This window comes from Dipodomys ordii, unplaced genomic scaffold (genome assembly GCF_000151885.1).
Source record: "Dipodomys ordii isolate 6190 unplaced genomic scaffold, Dord_2.0 Scaffold46, whole genome shotgun sequence".
NCBI classification, from domain to species: domain Eukaryota; kingdom Metazoa; phylum Chordata; class Mammalia; order Rodentia; family Heteromyidae; genus Dipodomys; species Dipodomys ordii.
Window position 1 is genome coordinate 370,616 of NW_012267262.1, and position 17,984 is coordinate 388,599.

A 17,984-nucleotide genomic window follows, 5' to 3' on the forward strand; every position below is an offset into this window, starting at 1 on the left:
TGCTAGCCTTGCATGCATGAGGCCCTGGGTTTGATTCCTCAGCACCATATAAGCAGAAAAAGCCAGAAGTGGCACTTTGGCTCAAGTGGTAGAGTGCTAGCCTTGAGCTGAAGAGCCGAGGGACAGTGCCCAGGCCTAGAGTTCAGGCCCCACGTCTGACAAAGAAAGAACAAAAGAAGGAAAGAAAAGAACAGATGAAGGAAAGTAATAGAGGGAATTTGATCAGAATACCTTGTATGCCTGTATGGAAATATCACAGTGAACACTCTTTCTCCATATAAAGATCATTTGTCAATAATAATGTTAGCAAATGTACACTTTGATTTCTAAGATGTGCTCAAATCAGACACATCACCAAAAGAAAAGATCCAACACACTACAGATGTTCTTTGATTTATGATACAGTTACTGTTCAATAAATCCTAAGTAGAAATGTTTTTTAATATACCTAACCTACTAAACATCAAACTTAACACCACAGTGCAGTATTCAGGCTGGAGGTGTGGCTCAAGTGGTAGAGCACCAGCTGTAAGTAAACAAACCAAGTAGGTGTGAGGCCCTGAATTTAGCCTTAGTACAAAAAAATACCTTTGAATTCAAGTCCCAGTACCAAAACAAACAATCCCCCCCAAAAAAAACCTAAAGACCAAATTAAACCAAAACAACAACAATAACAACAAAAAACCCAATGCAGTACTGTAGAGTAAGTTGCTGAGTCTCCTGATCTCCTGGCTGACTGGGAGCTGTGCTTCCTGGTACCATGTTAAGAGTTCTATACTGCATGATGCCAGCATGGAAAGAGATCAAAATTTAAGAATTGAAGTTAGGTTTCAACTGAAGGCATATTGTTTTCACATCATCTTAAAGTTAAAAAACAAAAACAAGCTGTAAGCCCAACCATTATAAGTCAAGAACCATCTGTACAATATACACAGTTAGAACCCAAAATACCGCCACCCATTCTGCAAGGGCAGAAACAAAAATACACAATTAACACAGTCATTGGAGGGGAGCAGGCAGCAGTAGGAGATACAGGGAATAAGTGAAGGAAAGCAGAGAGGAGTCTTTTGTGGACCACCACACCAGAGTATGTGCACTAGAGTATGATCACCAATGGTCTGAAAAGTTCCAACATCCTCTCCTAAGGAAACCCTAAAGCAAACCACTCATGGAAAGCTGCTCCAATGTCCAAAGGGAGAGAATGAACAGAAGTTGAGGTCCCTTTGTTTTGTCTGATTCCTAGAATGGGAGAGCCAGGGAGAGATCCTGCTTCTTGAAAATCAACATCTCCCAAATGGGAAAGATTCATAGATTTGGCTGACAGGGATTGTCAAGTAAGTCCTGAATATACTCTTCTCCTAGCTGGTTCACCAATGACTCTCAAGTCGTTTTGTTGGATTTCTACAGGAAGATGGGATCACCTGCCTTGGTGACTGTCTCCATGAGGCTCCAGATATGGTTAACTAGTCCTTATTAGGATCTCTGAGGTTGGATCAATTCCAGGTTTTGGGACTGTCAATATAGAAAAGAAGGTAACATATCTAGAGAGCCCTGCCTTCCCTCCCCACCTTTGTTTGCCAAGAATTTAGTATTTTGAAGTAGTAAATATTTTTTAAAATTTATTTTTGGAGAATAGGGTAAGATTCCTCCCCCCCTCCCTAAATGCAAAAAGAGAAAAACAAGTTATCTGTAGCTACCATACTGAGAAAGGAACTGTTTTCTTTTAGATGTATTTTCTGGTATTTTTCTCTCTGTGTGTGGATTTTTTCTCTACAGGTCATTCTGTTTAAAGGCATTATCTTATGATCATATCTCTTTGAATTATAAAAATTCAATTTTTTTGGTTAGTCTGTGCTGCTCCTGGGGCCTAGACTTAGGGCCTGGGTGCTGTCCCTGAACATTTTTGCTTAAGGTTAATACTCTGCTACTTGAACTACAAGCTCCACATCCAGCTTTTTGGTGGTAAATGGAGATAAGAGTCTTAAGGAGCTTCCCACATAGGCTGACTTGGAACTAAGATGCTCAGATTTCAGCCTCCTGAGCAGCTAGGTATGAGCCACTGGTGCCTGGCTAGGATTCAGCTTTTAAGCAATATGGTAGACAGCCTCTAAGGAAGTGGCCCTAAATGACACCATCTCCTGGTGTTCACCTCCTTGTGCAGTCTCTCCCACATGGTACTAGTGTTAGCCTATGTGGCTAAGAACACCCAGCAGAAGCGAAGGCAGGTTGGTTCTAAGATTAAGTTTGGAGAAACTGTGATTTCCATCCTGGCTCTCTTGAGCTCTTACATGTTCTCTTGATTTACTCACTGGAGAAACCAGATGCCTTGTTGGGTGGCTGCTCAGGCAGCAAATGAAGAGTAACTGAGACCCCCCTAGCCAATAAGTGGCAGGGAACAGAAGTGTGCCAACTACTTATGAGTGAGCTTGGAAGGGGATTTTCAGCTCTAGACAAGTTTGGAAATGACTGTTGCAATGTAGATATTGTGAGAAGCTGAGCTAGAACCACATGGCTAAGCCTTTCCTGGATTTCTAGAATGCAGGAAATTATGTGAGACAATAACAAAGTTTAACTGCAAAGTTTCAGGGTAATTTGTAACTAATATATGCAGTTTCCTTTCTTAGACAATGTGGATTAGGCAGAGGCACCCTAACAGGCTGGGTATGGACCACTGGATTTGCCCAGGATCAGGACTGAATGGGCTACTAAGGTTGGCAGGGGGTGTAACTGTGTTGGGTGGAGGACAAAAACACAATTCAAAAGAGTCTTGTTTGTGATAGAGAAATGGCTTATCTTAATTTATGTGATATTTAACAGGGATGTGGGTAAAATAATCTTCTTTCTTACGACCTAACAGTTGCAGGTAGCCATAGCTTAAGTGAAGCTAACAAAAGATGTAGTGATTTGTGCAAGATCTCAAGCTCAAAAAGGACAGAGACTAAGTTCATTCACATTCAGGTCTGCTGAATCCAAGAATTAGAAAGAGTTAGCAATAGCAAGTGAGAGACTTCATTGAATGTTCAGGAGTCCTCCATTACATGCATTATCTCAGTGAACTCTCAAGCTGCCACATTGAGACTGCTTTTCTTATTTCCAAGTGTAGGCATCTTGATGGGAGGCCTTAGGTGGTACAAGAGTTTCTTCAAGCCCAGCTATGAGACTGATACCCAAGGTGGGACTCTTGAACATTGATACTCAGTACTCAGCATTGTCATTATACCAGGAAAATGACTTTTGTCCTAGCCTTACACTTTTTTGTGCATGCCACGACTAGGGCTTGAACTCAGGATGTAGGCACTGTCCCTGAGCTTTTGTTTGTTCAAGGCTTACACACTACCACTTAAACCACAGTTCCATGCCTCAGGGACTTTCCTGCCCATGGTAGTTTCAACCCATTATCCTCAGATCTCAGCTTACTAAGTAGCTAGGATTACTGGTGTGAGCCATAGATACTTGGCTGGCCAAACACTTTTGAGGTCTCTGCTTAAATCATTCATGAGACATCTTCCTCATGAGTGAGGAGTCCATGGATCTAAGACAACAATCCCCAGGTTCTGGGTATCCAAATCCCCAGATTTTCTTGCTCACAGTGTTCTGAGCCTAATTCCTGGGCCTACTGCTACCCATTTCTGACTGCTTTATGAGAATATGCCATGCTGCTGTATGTGTTCCTGGTTTGCTAAGGTGACTGCTTGCAGAGCTGTCAGACTCCCATCCTCATAAATTCATATACAAGTTCTTGTGCTTGACTGAGCTAGGGTGAGGGGGTTGAGACTGGACAGAGACCGGCTTTCACTAGACCTTGTATTTTGGTGCAGAAATCTGAGTAGCCATGATTCAAATTTGAACAGGTTTTCAAAATCCTTACACATGAATAATTGTCAAGGTAGAAGACTAGAACATCTTTAGGTTCAATTGATTAGCTTGATTTCCAGCTAAGCTCTTTAGATGTATATAAAACCTGCAAATATTGGGAATGATCCTGTATACAGTTGTGCTCTTTGCAGTGGCAAGGAGAAGAATCAAAGACAAAAGAGCCAAAGATTTAAACTATGTAGGGCGAGTAGCTTAAATAAAGGAACACTGAGGAAGCTAATGGGATATAGTGTGGAAGTTAAAGAACATTCAGAGAGGAAGAAATGAGTATTGGAGAAGCATGAAAAGTTATAAAGAGAATGAGCTGGGGATTAAGGAGGTTGCAGATTACCTAAACTCCATCTATGATGAAATGGTATTTATTTTCCTTCTCTTGAATATATACTCATCTTGTAAATCCAAGGCCCTGGGTTCAATCTGTAACACACACACACACACACACACACACACACACACACACACACACACACACACACACCAGAGAAAGAGATGGGGAGGGTGGGGGCAGAGAGAGAGAGAGACAGAGAGAGACAGAGAGACAGAGAGACCGAGAGACAGACAGAAAGACAGAGAAAGAGAAAGTTACTGAAAGTTACTGGAAATCACTGCCATATAAGAAGTTTAACCGTTTTGAGACCACCATGTTGGAAGGAAGCCCAATGTAGTCACATGGAATGAAAAGCCAAATGGCAGTGCACTGAGGTGCCAGCATATAAGATACATCTTGGGAACTTTTTCCCAGCTCAAGAACCAGGTGAATTCAGCCAAATGGACAACATTTGGGAGACACGCTTAAGCAAGTTTCTTGGAGCAAATAGAATGTGTAAAGCCTCCGTCTTCAGACAGTTCTTAAGGCAATAATAGCTAAGCCACACAGATGTTGATCTGAAAAAAGCAAATGAGATGATTTTACAAGTTTTTTTTTAAGGATAGAAAGTCCTTCTTGAGGTATGGACTAATTTGTCACTGAGCCAGTCCAAAGAGAAAGGAGATGGGATGTGTCTTGGGAATGCAATGGATGCTCACTATTGGGCAGAGAGGGGACTGGGCCCGATAGGTCTTTCTTCTGGTTGTAGTGAGTTCTTTTTATCTAACTTCCTGCAATTTCAGAACTGTTTCTGTCCTGGTCAAGGCAAATACACAACCGATTCCTGCCTCTGGCGTTTCTCCCTAAAGTCCTGCCTGACTTTGCAAGCAGACAACACTTAAGCCTGAGTCTGTGCTAGTCCTGTGGGGTCCCAGGCCTGTGAAGGGGAGAAGGTGAAAGAGCCACATCCTCACTGCTGAAGGCTGGCCCAGTCTTGCAGCGTAAGTCTTAGAACAAGAACACAAAGATGTCATGATTTTCTGTTTGTTATATCCTGGAACAATCATCACTATCATCAGTTACCATTTATTAAGTATTGTGCAATAAGCACCCTAGTTCCAGAGATTCATTTAATTCTCACAAAATCTCTGTGAAGCTCTGATCAGATTATCATCCTTAGTTTAGTCTGAAGATTTGGAGGCCAAAGCAGTTAGGTCATTAGACTGAGATCATACTTCTGGTCAATGGCAGATCTGGGATATGAAGCCAGCCTGTCCCAAGTCTGTCTACTGGAGACACTGAGAGCAAGATTTGGTGATGTCACTCTATTTCACATCATGCTCATCACTAACATTACTGCTATCTACCTCCTCCCCTGGTCCCCAGTTGCTAGGCCTTAGACTAGGCCTGTGCTGATGGTGGTTGGAAAAGAAGCAGAGGTCTGGCATCAACGGTGTTGCTTTCTCTCTTGTCAATGTGAACAACGACACACAGAGGGAGGGAAGTTTGAGTTTGACTATATCAATATGTTTAGGTGACTATTAGGTGACTGTGAACAAGAAAGTGAGAGTGAAAGACAAGGAGGATAATCTCATGAAAAAGAGGGTATATGAGGGAGAAGTAAACATACGTGGATGCATGTGTATGAGGCAGAGAAGGCAGTTCGGGAGCCACCGAGCCCTACAATAATACCTGAAACCGTGTGGCTCAGAGTCCAGGAAAAGGACAGAGAATGTAGAAGGAGGGAGGGAGGGAGGGTGCCTTCTGATCTTTGTGCATGTGTGTAGATGGATGTGCAGTCATGGGAGAGAGATCTAAAGAGAAAGAGAGAATGGGTGAATCTGTTCATCTCCAGGAAGCAGGTGGATGAAGTGGCAGAGCTGAGAAAGCCACGCATGAAAGAGGAAGAAGACATGCGGGTGTGTCCTTTGGAGCTATGTGCCTGCCCCCACAGGGCTCTGTGAAGCAGAGTCAGGCCACGTGCCTGGGCAGCTGTGTGGATCTATTCATGTGTGCATGTGGTTAACAGGAGCGTGTGAATACACGTAGGAGTGGGAGTGCTGGGGGGGAAGGGGGGGAGGTATGAACTACTGTGCCTGCCCTGGGGTAGCTGTGGGCTGCCAGGGAGTGATGGTGATGTCTGAGGAGGCAGGAAGTTCAATCTGAGAAAACTACATGACCTGCCTGATGATAGCTAGCTAAGTAAGGTCCAGGTGACCGTGGCTGCCAGGGTGTGGGGTGTGTGTGTGTGTGTGTGTGTGTGTGTGTAAATGAATGAGTCACACAGGCACGGTTGGTTCTTATTCTGCCTGTGGCCTGTGACTTGCCTAGTAGAGGAATGAGAGACCATTTAGGGCTGTGTTTATTTAAACACCATCATTATTCTGCAATTGCCTGCAGTGTCCATGGGTTCCCTCTCCTCTCCTCTTCTCTCCCCTTCCTTCCTTCTTTCCTTCCTTCCTTCTTTCCTTCCTTCCTTCCTCCCTTCTTCCTCCCTCCCTCCCTTCTGACTTTTTTGTGCTGGTATTGTGGCTTAAACACAGGGCTTGGGTGCTGTCCCTTAGCTTTTCTGCTCAAGTCTGGTGCTCTATCACTTCAGTCACAGCTCTACTTCCAGCTTTTTGGTGGTTAATGAGTCTCATGGATTTTCCTGCCCAGGCTGGCTTTGAACCACAATCTTCAGATCTCAGCTTCCTAAGTAGCTAGGATTATAGGTATGAGCCACCAGCACCTGGCAATGGGCTCTTTCTAAAGGCTCAGCACTCTAACTCTCTTGTTCTATATACTTTCCTTTCTTTTACATTTTGATTGCAGTTTAGGTCAGTGTGCCACAAATGTATTCCTCATCAGATTCACATCTACTGGTCTTTCCCATTGTCCTTTTCTTGACTTTCACTTTCTCTACAGCATTTTACCACTATTTGCCATATTATCTTTCCTTATTTTATTTACTATTTATCTTCCTTTTATTGAAAATGTCTATACAATACTTATACATGTTAAGCCTTGTTCCACCCTCTCTATTAAGACACTGAATCTTCCAACATTTCTATGTAGTAGTGATTATTAATCTTGCCGTTTTGTAGATGGGAGACAGTGGGGATAGAGTACTTTGTTTAGGATTATTCTACAGACAATGGTAATGCCATGCCTGGGACCAGAGTCCCAGCTCATACCCATCACGTAGTACTGTGCTGTGAGGGTGGGCAATTTGGTTTACTGTTGACCCTCCAGTGCTTACAATAGTCTCAAACACATGGATGCTCAGTTAATAGTGGATAAACGAAGACATTAATGAATAAATACTGAGTGTGGAGACAGAGAGATGAAGCTGAGAGATACGTGCCTGCAAAGAGCTCACAGTGCCAGAGAGGTGACAGCACCAAACCAGGATGCATCAGAGGCACACACAACTTGCCTCACCCTTGGCAGATAGGGCTTTGTAAAGGAAAGACTCAGAAGGGGTCAGGCTCAGTGATAGTGTCTATGTCTTCCCATCCCCTGGGGACAAAAACACCTTCACTCTGCCTCAGTTTACACTCGCTCCACCGGCACAGTGCAAGTAGAGCAGGGTATTGGTCATGACACAGCTCTGGAGACTGGATGGACTGAATCTTTCCTCTATCCAACACCAGCTCAGCAACCTTGAGCAGGTATAGCCTGACCTCCTAGGCCTCAATCCTCTCATCTTTAAGATGGGGGGGGCAGTAAATGATACAACTTCCTGGGTATTGCCTAAGGCAGGCAATGTGCCAGCTCCAATGGAGATGACTAATATTCCTTTTCCATTCTACTTTGTTTGTTGGCTTTGGGGGAGGGATGGGAGAGAGAGTTAGAATTAAACATATTGTGCTTCATACTGTAACCTTCTTCCTATCTTCAAGAAGTGGCTCAAAGCAGAACTTATCCATAAGCCTTCATTAAGGCAGACACTATGTTTGTTTAATCTACTTCTACATCTCCAGCACTCAGTAGCATTTCTGAGCCATAAATGTTCAAAAAAGTATTTGTTGAATGAAACTGGGTGCTGCTGGCTCACACCTGTGATCCTAGCTGAGATCTGAGGATTGTAGTTCAAAGCCATCCTGGGCAGAAAAGTCTGTGGGACTCTTTATCTCTAACCAAGTAGCAGGAAGCTTAGGTGTAGCTCAAGTGGTAGAGCCATAGCTCTGAGCAAAAGAGCTGAGAGTGAGAGACCTTGAGTTTAAGCCCTAGTACTGGCGCATACACATGAAAGTATTTGTTGAATGAACGAGTGACTTATTTACTCCCCAAGGACTGTTGTGAGGATTAATATTCATGTTGTTGTTATTTGCACTTACAGAAGGACTGTAGATATTTCAAGGTTAAGCACATAGCCTGTAAACAGAACAGTCAGACTCAAATATTCCCCTCCCCCCTGCCATGCTCTCTCCTTTATACCACACTCTTCTCTGGACTTCTATACATTGTGTCCTACTTTCTGTGCATTTTTTTTCCTACCTAGTGGGGCCATCTCTGATGGTAGAATCATCTCCAAATTCTATGACTCATATCTGAATCACAGAACTATTTAATAGTTGAAAGGGACTTTGATGTCATCTAGACCTCCCGCCCACTGTGGAAATTTCCTTTCCAATGCCTCGCTTCCTAATACTTGAATGCCTCCAGTGATGGAACACTCATTTTCATCCCGTGGAATCATTAGTTCTCTGACTAGTCTATTTGGAGAGTCAGAAAGCAAGTTCTGTCTCCCGTGGGCCCACAGGCTGCTCGCTCATTTCTGTGTACTGGGTTTACACCATCATCCTAAGATACACAGAATGGATCTGCACATGACAGCCTTGCAGATATTCAGACAGCTGTCACATTCATTCAGAGAATTCTTTCTCTTGAGCTAGCTGGTTTGGTCTCCACAATGGCTCCTCCTGGGAGATCTAGCCATCCTCCACCTGATCAATGGAGTGTCCACAGTGATCAATGGTGCCCTGACTGTGCCACTGGACTCATTCAGCATGACTGAGGAGCTGCACAGTGCTGGATGAATAAAATTACTGATTATTTTGAAGAGACATGACTTCAGCATCTTATATCATTGTTTTCAATGTTTATCTATTTCAGATTGATATTTATTTGTATGGAGAGTCTATCATGAGGTTTCTGACAAGCTACAGATTTGGGACTTCCAAAGATTATATAATTTTAAATGTTTGGGAGGTGACATGAAAATGTATTCTGTGTTACAGGATTATTCTTATTTTTCCTCTCTTTCCTCTTCACTTGTCTTTTTTTTCATATGTGCCAGTACTAGGGCTTGAACTAGTACTAGGGTCTCTTACTCTTACTTGCCTCTTTTGCTCAGAGCTGTGGCTCTACCAGTTGAACTACACCTGCACTTCCCGTTGGTTGGAGCTAAGTCCTGGGGCTTGAACTCAGAGTCTGAGCCCTGTCCCTGAGCTTCTTTTGTTCAAGGCTAGCACTCTATCACTTGAGCCACAGTGCCACTTCTGGCTTTTTATGTTTATGTGGTACTGAGGAATTGAACCCAGGGCTTTATGCATGCTAGACAAGCACTCTACCAGTAAGCCACATTCCCAGTCCTTATCTCTGCTTTCTAACATTGCTACAATGGACACTAGCCAGTGAAAAATACAAAGATAAAAACACTGCTAAAGAGAGAATAGGGTCCATTCATTAAAAACCTCCCTGCTCCCTTTTCCTTCATTCCTTCCAAGGCTGTTTATCATGACTTGTATACCACTCCAAATGGAGGGCCATGCTGCCACCCTGTGGGCAGCAGTGTCCTGGTCATGTCTCTAGTGGCCGTGGTCAGGGGTCCAGCCAGCCAAGCTCCTACAGCTGCTGTCTCTTGGACCACACCAGCAAGTTCATGGCTGGCAGTCATTTTTGCATTCCATCCCCTACCTTCCCAGTCTTCATTTAGACCACATCCAGCTGGTTTATAGTTCTTCTTCTACACTTTTGAAATCTGCCCAACAAATCACTGGTCTGCAGTATGTTCCTCTCAGCTCTGAGCAACCTGGCCCTTCCCACTTCGGTCCACTTCCCAGAACACCCTGGGATGCTCCCTCCTCCTCTAGGAGATGCTGCTAGAGCAGCTCCAAATAGTAACAGGGCAGAAGACACCAGGAATTAGAAAGGAAGATCCTCATGTACACAGAGACCTTGGAATAGCAAGTGGAAAGCTAGCCAGTCTTCATTGCAGTCCTGGGTCAGAGCCCTGGGGCCTCTGGGTGCTGGGGAGACTTACCCGGCAGCCTCTCGCTGCAGCACATGTCCAGGGCCCCTTCCTCGGAGTCATCAGCTGCGTGGTTCTCTCTCTCACTCCTGCAGCAGGAGGAAAAACACGAGTTGATACTGTTGAGCTGGAGTTAGACTCTGAGGAAAAATAAAAGCCCTGTTCTGTACTGTGTGTTCCTTAGAGTAACCTCATCTCATCAGGGGGACCTAAGGAAAAGACCAGCCTTCTCCAGGCCAGGCTGCAGTGGTGGGAGCGAGTGTCTTCCATGTAGAATTATCATCACCATCCTTCCTATCAGGGAAGGAGGGATTAAATGTGTACAAAGCTCTTTAAAATCTTTACAGAACTATATATCCTTACCATGATCCCTCTGAAACAGGAATTATTAAACAGGCACAGAGAGGTTAAGTAACTTGCCCAAGGTCACACGACTCATTAGGCTGGAACTGAGTTTGAAATGATACCTCAGGACTCCAGGCTCCTGCTCTTACTGCTGTGCTATTCTACCTTCTAATTCCTATAGTCTTGAATCATGAGTAAACAAGAAGAGGAATCACACACAATCCTATGTCTAGCTTCCTAAGATGTTCAAGAACCCTGGGTTTCTGGCAGTGGAAAATGGCATGAAGAACTTACCTTCAAAAATAGCTAAAGCAGGAGTAATAAATATATTTTGCATCTTTTAAATGTTCCCTAGATCAGATCTCCCTTTTTGTGCCAGTACTAGGGCTTTAATTCAGGGCCTCATGCTCTACCTTGGCTTTTTTTTTTTACTCAAGAATAGCCCTCTACCACTTGAACCATGCCTGCACATTCAGCTTTTTGCTGATTAATATAAAAGAGCCTGTCAGGATCAAACTGGGATCCTCAGATCTCAGCCTCTTGAGTAGCTAGGACTGTAGGTCACCAGTGCTCAACATAGAACACCCTCAATCTAGTCCATCAGGGAACCTTACAGAGGTTCTAGACTCTAGAACCCCAGTAAGCTGGAGAACGGCTGCTAGAAATCAACTAGACTTCAGGAAGTACCTTTGGAGCTGATATACCTTGCGGGCAACCATGTAGTTTACAGGGGTCCACTCCTCTCCTGTGGTAATAGCCTTAGGGCAGGTGTGTACTCCAATGCCCTTGGCTGACCCTCGTGTCTGCCCTTGGCACTCGTGACTGACCACAAAAGCCAGGCTGGATTCCTGCCTTTACATGTTTACAATACACACTGGAGGCCTGGGATTGTACTGTTAAATGCTGAATCATGGTCATGAGAAGGGCTGTCCACCTCTGCTGCCAGGGCGACTGAGAAGCCTAATCCTTCTCCTGTGGAGCCCTGAGCAGGCAGCATGTCCATCAAAACCGCGAGATGCCCCAGGATTCTCTGTTAGGCCTCCCTGCCTCCATTTTAGCAAAGCCAGTGGGACGTACTTTGTGAAACTGGCACCCCCAAATCCTTCATCACAAATGAACTAGCACAATACTTGCCATAAGACCAGGAGATCAGATGACTCTCGGCCCTCTTGTCCTGCAATCTAGCCTCTCTCACCGTTCTTGGGGCCTGTTTAAATCTGCCCAATGACAGATTTAAATAATTAAGGGCAAACAGGCCAGGTCACACTGGCCCCTAAAACAGTCTCCACATGTTCCAGGGCAGATGGCCGATGTAGGCAGTATAGTTTACATCCTGAACACTGGATGAAGCAGGGTTGTTTTTTAATTTAATTAATTTATTTATTTTGCCGTGTGGGGCCTGACCTCTGGGCCTAGCCTCTGTCCCTCAGCTCTTCAGCTCAAGGCTAGCACTCTACCACTTGAGCCACAGCACCACTTCCAGCTTTTTCTGCTTGTGTGGTGCTGAGGAATCGAACCCAGGGCCTCATGCATGCAAGGCAAGCACTCTACCACTGAGCCACCTTCCCAGCCCTGGATGAAACAGGTTTTAACTAGAACCAATCCCTTAAAATTCAAATATCTCACATAATGTTCCTTGAAGAAATACTTTCATGACACCCTACTGCACTTAGGTTATGAATATCCTTTCATATAGTTCACTAGAGGACGTATGACCTGTGTGATCGGGGCTATATGATATTGTATGATCTAGCCTCATTTATGTCTCTGATTTTATCTCCAACGTCATTCTATCTCCCCTTGACAGTCACATCCTGAAAAATTAGAGAACGGCCCTTGCTGCCCACCTGAATCATCTCCCTTCCTTTTCCCCCTAACAAACACATCCTGTAACTTTAAAAGAGATCATAACCTGTGACCCAGGTCCATACTGGGTATTAGTACATCTGCTGAACTCAGATGCTGTTAAAAACTCCTATCCTGTGACTCAAGATAAGATTGCTCTCCCACCTGAACTCCATCTTGGCACAAACAGCCTATCCTGCCCCTAACTCCATGTCAAACAAACCACCCCTGATCTCTGCCCTGCCTGAGTTCACTTTTCTGCCTGATGAAAAGGGACCCTAGTTGTAAGGGCGGTGACCCATTTTCTCTTCAGTACACCTGAAGGAGACTTGGTTGTCCTTCCCAGGTTTTCTTCCCAAATAAAACCTTTTGGTCTGCTGAGTCCATCTTTCTGCTCTTTTCCCTCACCCCTTTCACCCCGTTCAGCCATGCTGGACAGGTTGTTGCCTTCATCTATACTTCATCTATGTTGTCTAGAGAGGCCCTCCAACTCTACTTCCCAGTAGTTTCTCCTCCTTACGCTTGTCACAGTAGGCAGTTCCATTTTATTTTATAATATTACTTGATTGGCATCAAGCCATTAGGCAGCAGGCTACAAAAGGACAGGGTCCACCATTCCTGTTTTATTTATCACTGTATCTTCAGAGGCTAGCCTGGCTCAGAATAAGGTTCAGCAAATAAACACTTGTGGAAGAAATGGATGATGCTGCCCTGATATTCTTGTGTGTGTGTGTGTGTGTGTGTGTGTGTGTGTGTGTGTGAACACATCAGGGACCTCAAATATAACATCTGAGCTACTTGTTGGTAGTTCTTTGTTAAGTTTGGAACCCACCTCCATAGCTGCTATCCAAAATAGTCAGAGAATCATGGGGGTTGGAAGTCCTCTCATTTCACAGAGGAGGACACGGGGGGGGGAGAGAATAGGAAAGTGACTTGTGGTTGGTTGATTCTGAGGTGGTAACCACAGGACTTAAGTTCTAGAACTCCTATACCCAGCTTCTCAGTCCTGTGCTTGCTTTTTAGATCTTAATGGTCAACCCAGGTGGAGAGCATTTATAAAGGTGGCCATGGCAAGGGGCAGAGAGTAACCAAGGAATTCAGATACCTCTGGAAGGGGACCTATGTGCGTGACTCACACCTGCTTTCACACCTTAAGCCTCCTAGGCCTCCAGCCGAGTTCAGAATAGCTCAGTGCTGCATTCATGCAAGGGACTCTATAAATAAGCTTCCTAGAAAATGACTAATTTCATAATCAGAAAAGCAGAAAGAGTAGCACCTCCCAACTACAGAAGAAAATGGAACAAGAGTCACTGCTCTGCTCTGGTTGAATAGGCACCCTAGACCAAAGCTGTATGTCTAAGTTGTTCAGGAGAGGACTTAACTAGATTCCCAAGGTGATGGCACATTTAAGTTGGATGAAGAAGCTCAGAGTCTGAGCTTTGCCCTCCTCCCTGCCTACCAGGAGCAGAAATAGCTTCTTGTAATGGATTTCTATAGGCTTGTTCTCTCTCCCCCTCCATCTCCACAAGCCAGGCAACAGGAGCTGAACGCTGGCCTGTGTCAGGGACTTGCTGGCTCCCTGCTGCTACTCTTAGAATCAGAAAGCCCCAGAGATGATGGGATTGATTCAACAAGCATTTTCAGAGCAAAACCCAGAGCTGTCCCACGAATATAATGTTAGCAAGCCAGGCTCCTTCTTACTGGCCCCTGTTTGTCTGAAGAGCCAGACATGCAAATATGATAGTACCCAGATAACTCCTTTAATTGATGGTATACATGGGAATGTCCCTACTCAGTAGTAATGGGCAGGGGCCTAGAAGTGGTCTGGCAGGTGAGCAGCTGGTTTTTAGAGGACAATCCTAGGTAGGTGATGGGTTACAAGGGAAAGAACTTCTTGAGCAGTGCAAATGGTAAGAGTGAGACATAGAGGCCTGAGATGCATGGAACATTGGCACTAACCGGAAGTAAGCTGGTCAGTGGGATGGGGAAGCAGATGGGCCTAGACTTTAGCAGAGACCAGAGAGCAAGAAACAGCCCAGGCGTCAGGAATCTTGCCTCTTTTGTGGGATGGTCTTCTTCTACTTGACCATGTGGCTTGGCTGTGCCAAGGTGTGGCATCGGCTCCCCCATGGCTGGCCTGGACTGTGAGGTTTACAAGCAGAAGGACTGGTGACATACATTACAGGAATAAACATCAGACCCAGCAGGTGGCCCAGCTACTAATTTGGTCCCAATTATTTCTATTTTAATTGTGATACAATCTGCTGAGCATAAACCCACCTTTTTAATGTATAGAATTCAATATCCTTTAATATATTTGTGATGTGCAACCATCATTATCTAGTCCCAGAATATTTTTTTTTGTTGGTTGTGGGGCTTGAACTTTGGGCCTGGGCGCTGTCCCTCAGCGATTCAGCTCAAGGCGAGCACTCCAGAATATAGTTTGTTGTTTTTTTTTAAATCACTATCCAAAGAAACTATATATATCCATTAAGAAGTCATTCCTCCTCCTCATCTCTCCACAGTCTGACAAACACTAATTTGATTCCTATTTCAATGGGCTTCTCAATTCTGGATATTACAGCTAAGTGGAATCATAAAATATTTACATCACATGTACCCTTTATGTTTGGTTTCTTTCATTTAGCCTAAGGTTTTCTAGGCTCACCCAAGTCATCCATGTGCCAGTACTTCATCAGTTTTGTGGCCAAATATTTCCCACTGTATGCATGGGCTACATTTTATTTGTCCAGTTATTAGTACATGGACCTTTGGTTCTGCCTTTTGGCTACTGAAAATACTGTTGCTGTGATACACTTTCACATCATGCTTCTACAAACTTATGATTCCGGGCGCTCCTGTCTTTGCCTTGGGCCTGAGTCTTGTTCTACAAACATGGTGGTCAGACTTTAAGTTCCTTACAGCTTATATCTTTACCTTCAGTTGCTTATTTGCACTTTCTATTACAGCTACTCACCAGTGCTGAGAGCTGGAGAGCCAGCTTGGACCATCCCTCCCAGCTTCCAGGAGCTCATGGCTGGTGTGGGAGACACAGTAGCTACTGTGAAGTGTTGGGCAGTGGTCTATTTGGGGAGGACTGGGCCTACTTCTCTTCTCCCAGGGGGGTAACATGGGTGTAGGGGGCATCTTAAAGTGAACACTAGCTTTTACCAGGACTTATGCAGAGAAAGGGGACAGGGTTGGTGCAGAGGATATGAGCCTGTGTCCACAGTGGGTGAAAAACGGAGAGTTGCTGGGGCACTGAAGCTAAGGTTTCTGGGTGTAAAGCTGAGCCAACTTAGGAAGGTACGGCCTTTATTTTGCCCTTGGAGCTCTCTGAAGCACCCTTCCTTGTCACCACAGAATTCTTCTAAGTCGTCTTAAGCTCTGATGGTACTAGACAGCTCTATTGCGGAATCACAGCGACCCTCTTTCACTTCCATTCCTTTGGTTCATGCAGTTCCTCAGCTTGCAAAATACATTCTTTCCAAATTTTTCCAATCTTACTCCTCTTCCACAGGTCTGAGATATTACCCATTTCCTAAAGCACTCCCTAATCCCCAGAGAAGAAGCAAACTTTCTTATCTCAGCTCCCCCACATACTTTGTTCTGTTGCTATAATAAGCTGTTTATGCACCTGTAAACCCTTCCTTCCCTCCCTCCCCCCCCCCTGCACTTTCAATGACTGGGGAGCATCTTCCCTTCATCACTAAGGCATCCCTGGTGCTCAGCACACAGCCTGAGCCTATGGGAAGTCACAGTGATGGTCGAATGTAGAGCAGTGGCTAGGGTCTGGGAGGGAAGACTCCAACTAGGAGCTTTCCTACAGAAGATGGACAGGCCATGGCCAGAAAGAGGCACATAGTGCTGTCCAGATTTTTTCTCCCAGTATATTCAGCATTCAGGGGCAGAACACATGCCAGTTGCATGGAGAAGAAATGACCAGGCTGACTACCTATCACAGGTAGAGCAGGTAGAGCAGCCCCCACCCCCACCTTGGTGGGTGGGCTGAGAGACCCACGCATGCTCACTCACCTAGCTCCCTCAAACTTCATTCCCAAGGTATCCAGGTGGGGAAAGGTGCCATCTGGGGCCAGGTCAGGAAGTTTTCTCAGCAAAAAAGCAAACTGTAAATGTGAATATAAGAGAGAGGTCATGTTCAGAATGTCCAGATGGAGAAACTGAGGGATAGGAAAAAATATAACTTTCCTCAAGCCACAGTGTGTGAGAAATGGTTTATAGGTTGTTCACAAAGACCTCATTTTTTTTTTTTTGCCAGTCCTGGGGCTTGAACTCAGGGCTTGGACTCTATCTTTGAGCCTCTCTGTGTTCAAGGCTAGAGTTCTAGCTCTTAAGCCACAGAGTTACTTCTGGCATTTTCTGTTTATGTGGTACTGAGGAATTGAACCCAGGGCTTCATGGATGCTAGGCAAGCACTCTATCCAGCCCAAATCCTGATTTCCTTCTTTTTTGGGGGGAGGTCTGGTCGTGGGGCCTGAACTCTGGGCCTGGGCACTGTCCCTCAGCTCTTCAGCTCAAGGCTAGTCCTCTACCACTTGAGCCACAGCGCCACTTCCGGCTTTTTTCTTCTTGCTTATGTGGTGCTGGGGAATGGAACCCAGGGCCTCATGCATGCAAGGCAAGCGCTCTACCACTGAGCCACCTTCCCAGCCCATCAAATCCTGATTTCTTATTGGGAGTTACTTCTTACTTTATACCTAGTGCCTGTCTGCTCCTAAACACAAGGAGACCCCCCACCCCCAAAGCAGAACTTGATCACTCATCATTTCTGTTATACCTCCAAGGCCTCTTATCAACATTTTTGCTGCCAAGGTTACTCAGTCAATTTCTGTTGCTGGCAGCCAAAGCACCCAGACCGATATGTGCAGAAGATTTGGGGAACAGGCAGGCTCTGCGCCCAGGACTCCCAATGCCTAGTTCACTGCTATTTCCATCCCGCCAAGCCGCCTACCCTCCTGGCCCAGCTGTCCATTGTCCAGCCATCTGTGCCCATGTCTGCGAAGACTGCAAACTTGGAGTGCTCTAGATCCCAAACACAGGGTCTGAGTGTTCTCTGGTTGGGATGTGCCTTGATGAATGACTTTGATTCTATCTTTGCTCTGTTGGTAGGGGGAGTAGGGGAAATGAACATGACTCAAGGAAGGGAAGACAAAAGGGTAGTAGACAGGCCCAGGGCTCTAAAGGGCTCAGACATCCTTCAGGAGACTCCGATTCAGGAACTAGCCCATTCACTTGTTCAACTTGTGTTTACTAAACAATTCACTGTGTGCAGACCACATCTGAGGCTCTAGGAGCACAATGAAATAAAAGCACCGCATGGAAGATGCAGGTAAAGGAAAGGAAAGGCAACTT

At 45.0% G+C, this 17,984-nt stretch overlaps 1 protein-coding gene across 2 annotated transcripts in view; it reads right to left on the bottom strand.

Annotated features, from left to right (window-relative positions):
* Ptpn5 (protein tyrosine phosphatase, non-receptor type 5 (striatum-enriched)) overlaps window positions 1–16,733 on the bottom strand; it is a 44,580-nt gene extending 27,847 nt beyond the window's left edge. For both annotated transcript variants that reach the window (XM_013019645.1, XM_013019644.1), the window contains exons 1-2: window positions 16,647–16,733; window positions 10,434–10,510 (exon numbers count right to left, since the gene is read on the bottom strand). In XM_013019645.1, coding sequence (XP_012875099.1) covers window positions 10,434–10,510; window positions 16,647–16,666 — 97 coding nt within the window. In that variant the 5' untranslated portion in view covers window positions 16,667–16,733. The remainder of the gene's footprint in view (window positions 1–10,433; window positions 10,511–16,646) is intronic.
* Between the last annotated feature and the right edge of the window lie 1,251 nt (window positions 16,734–17,984).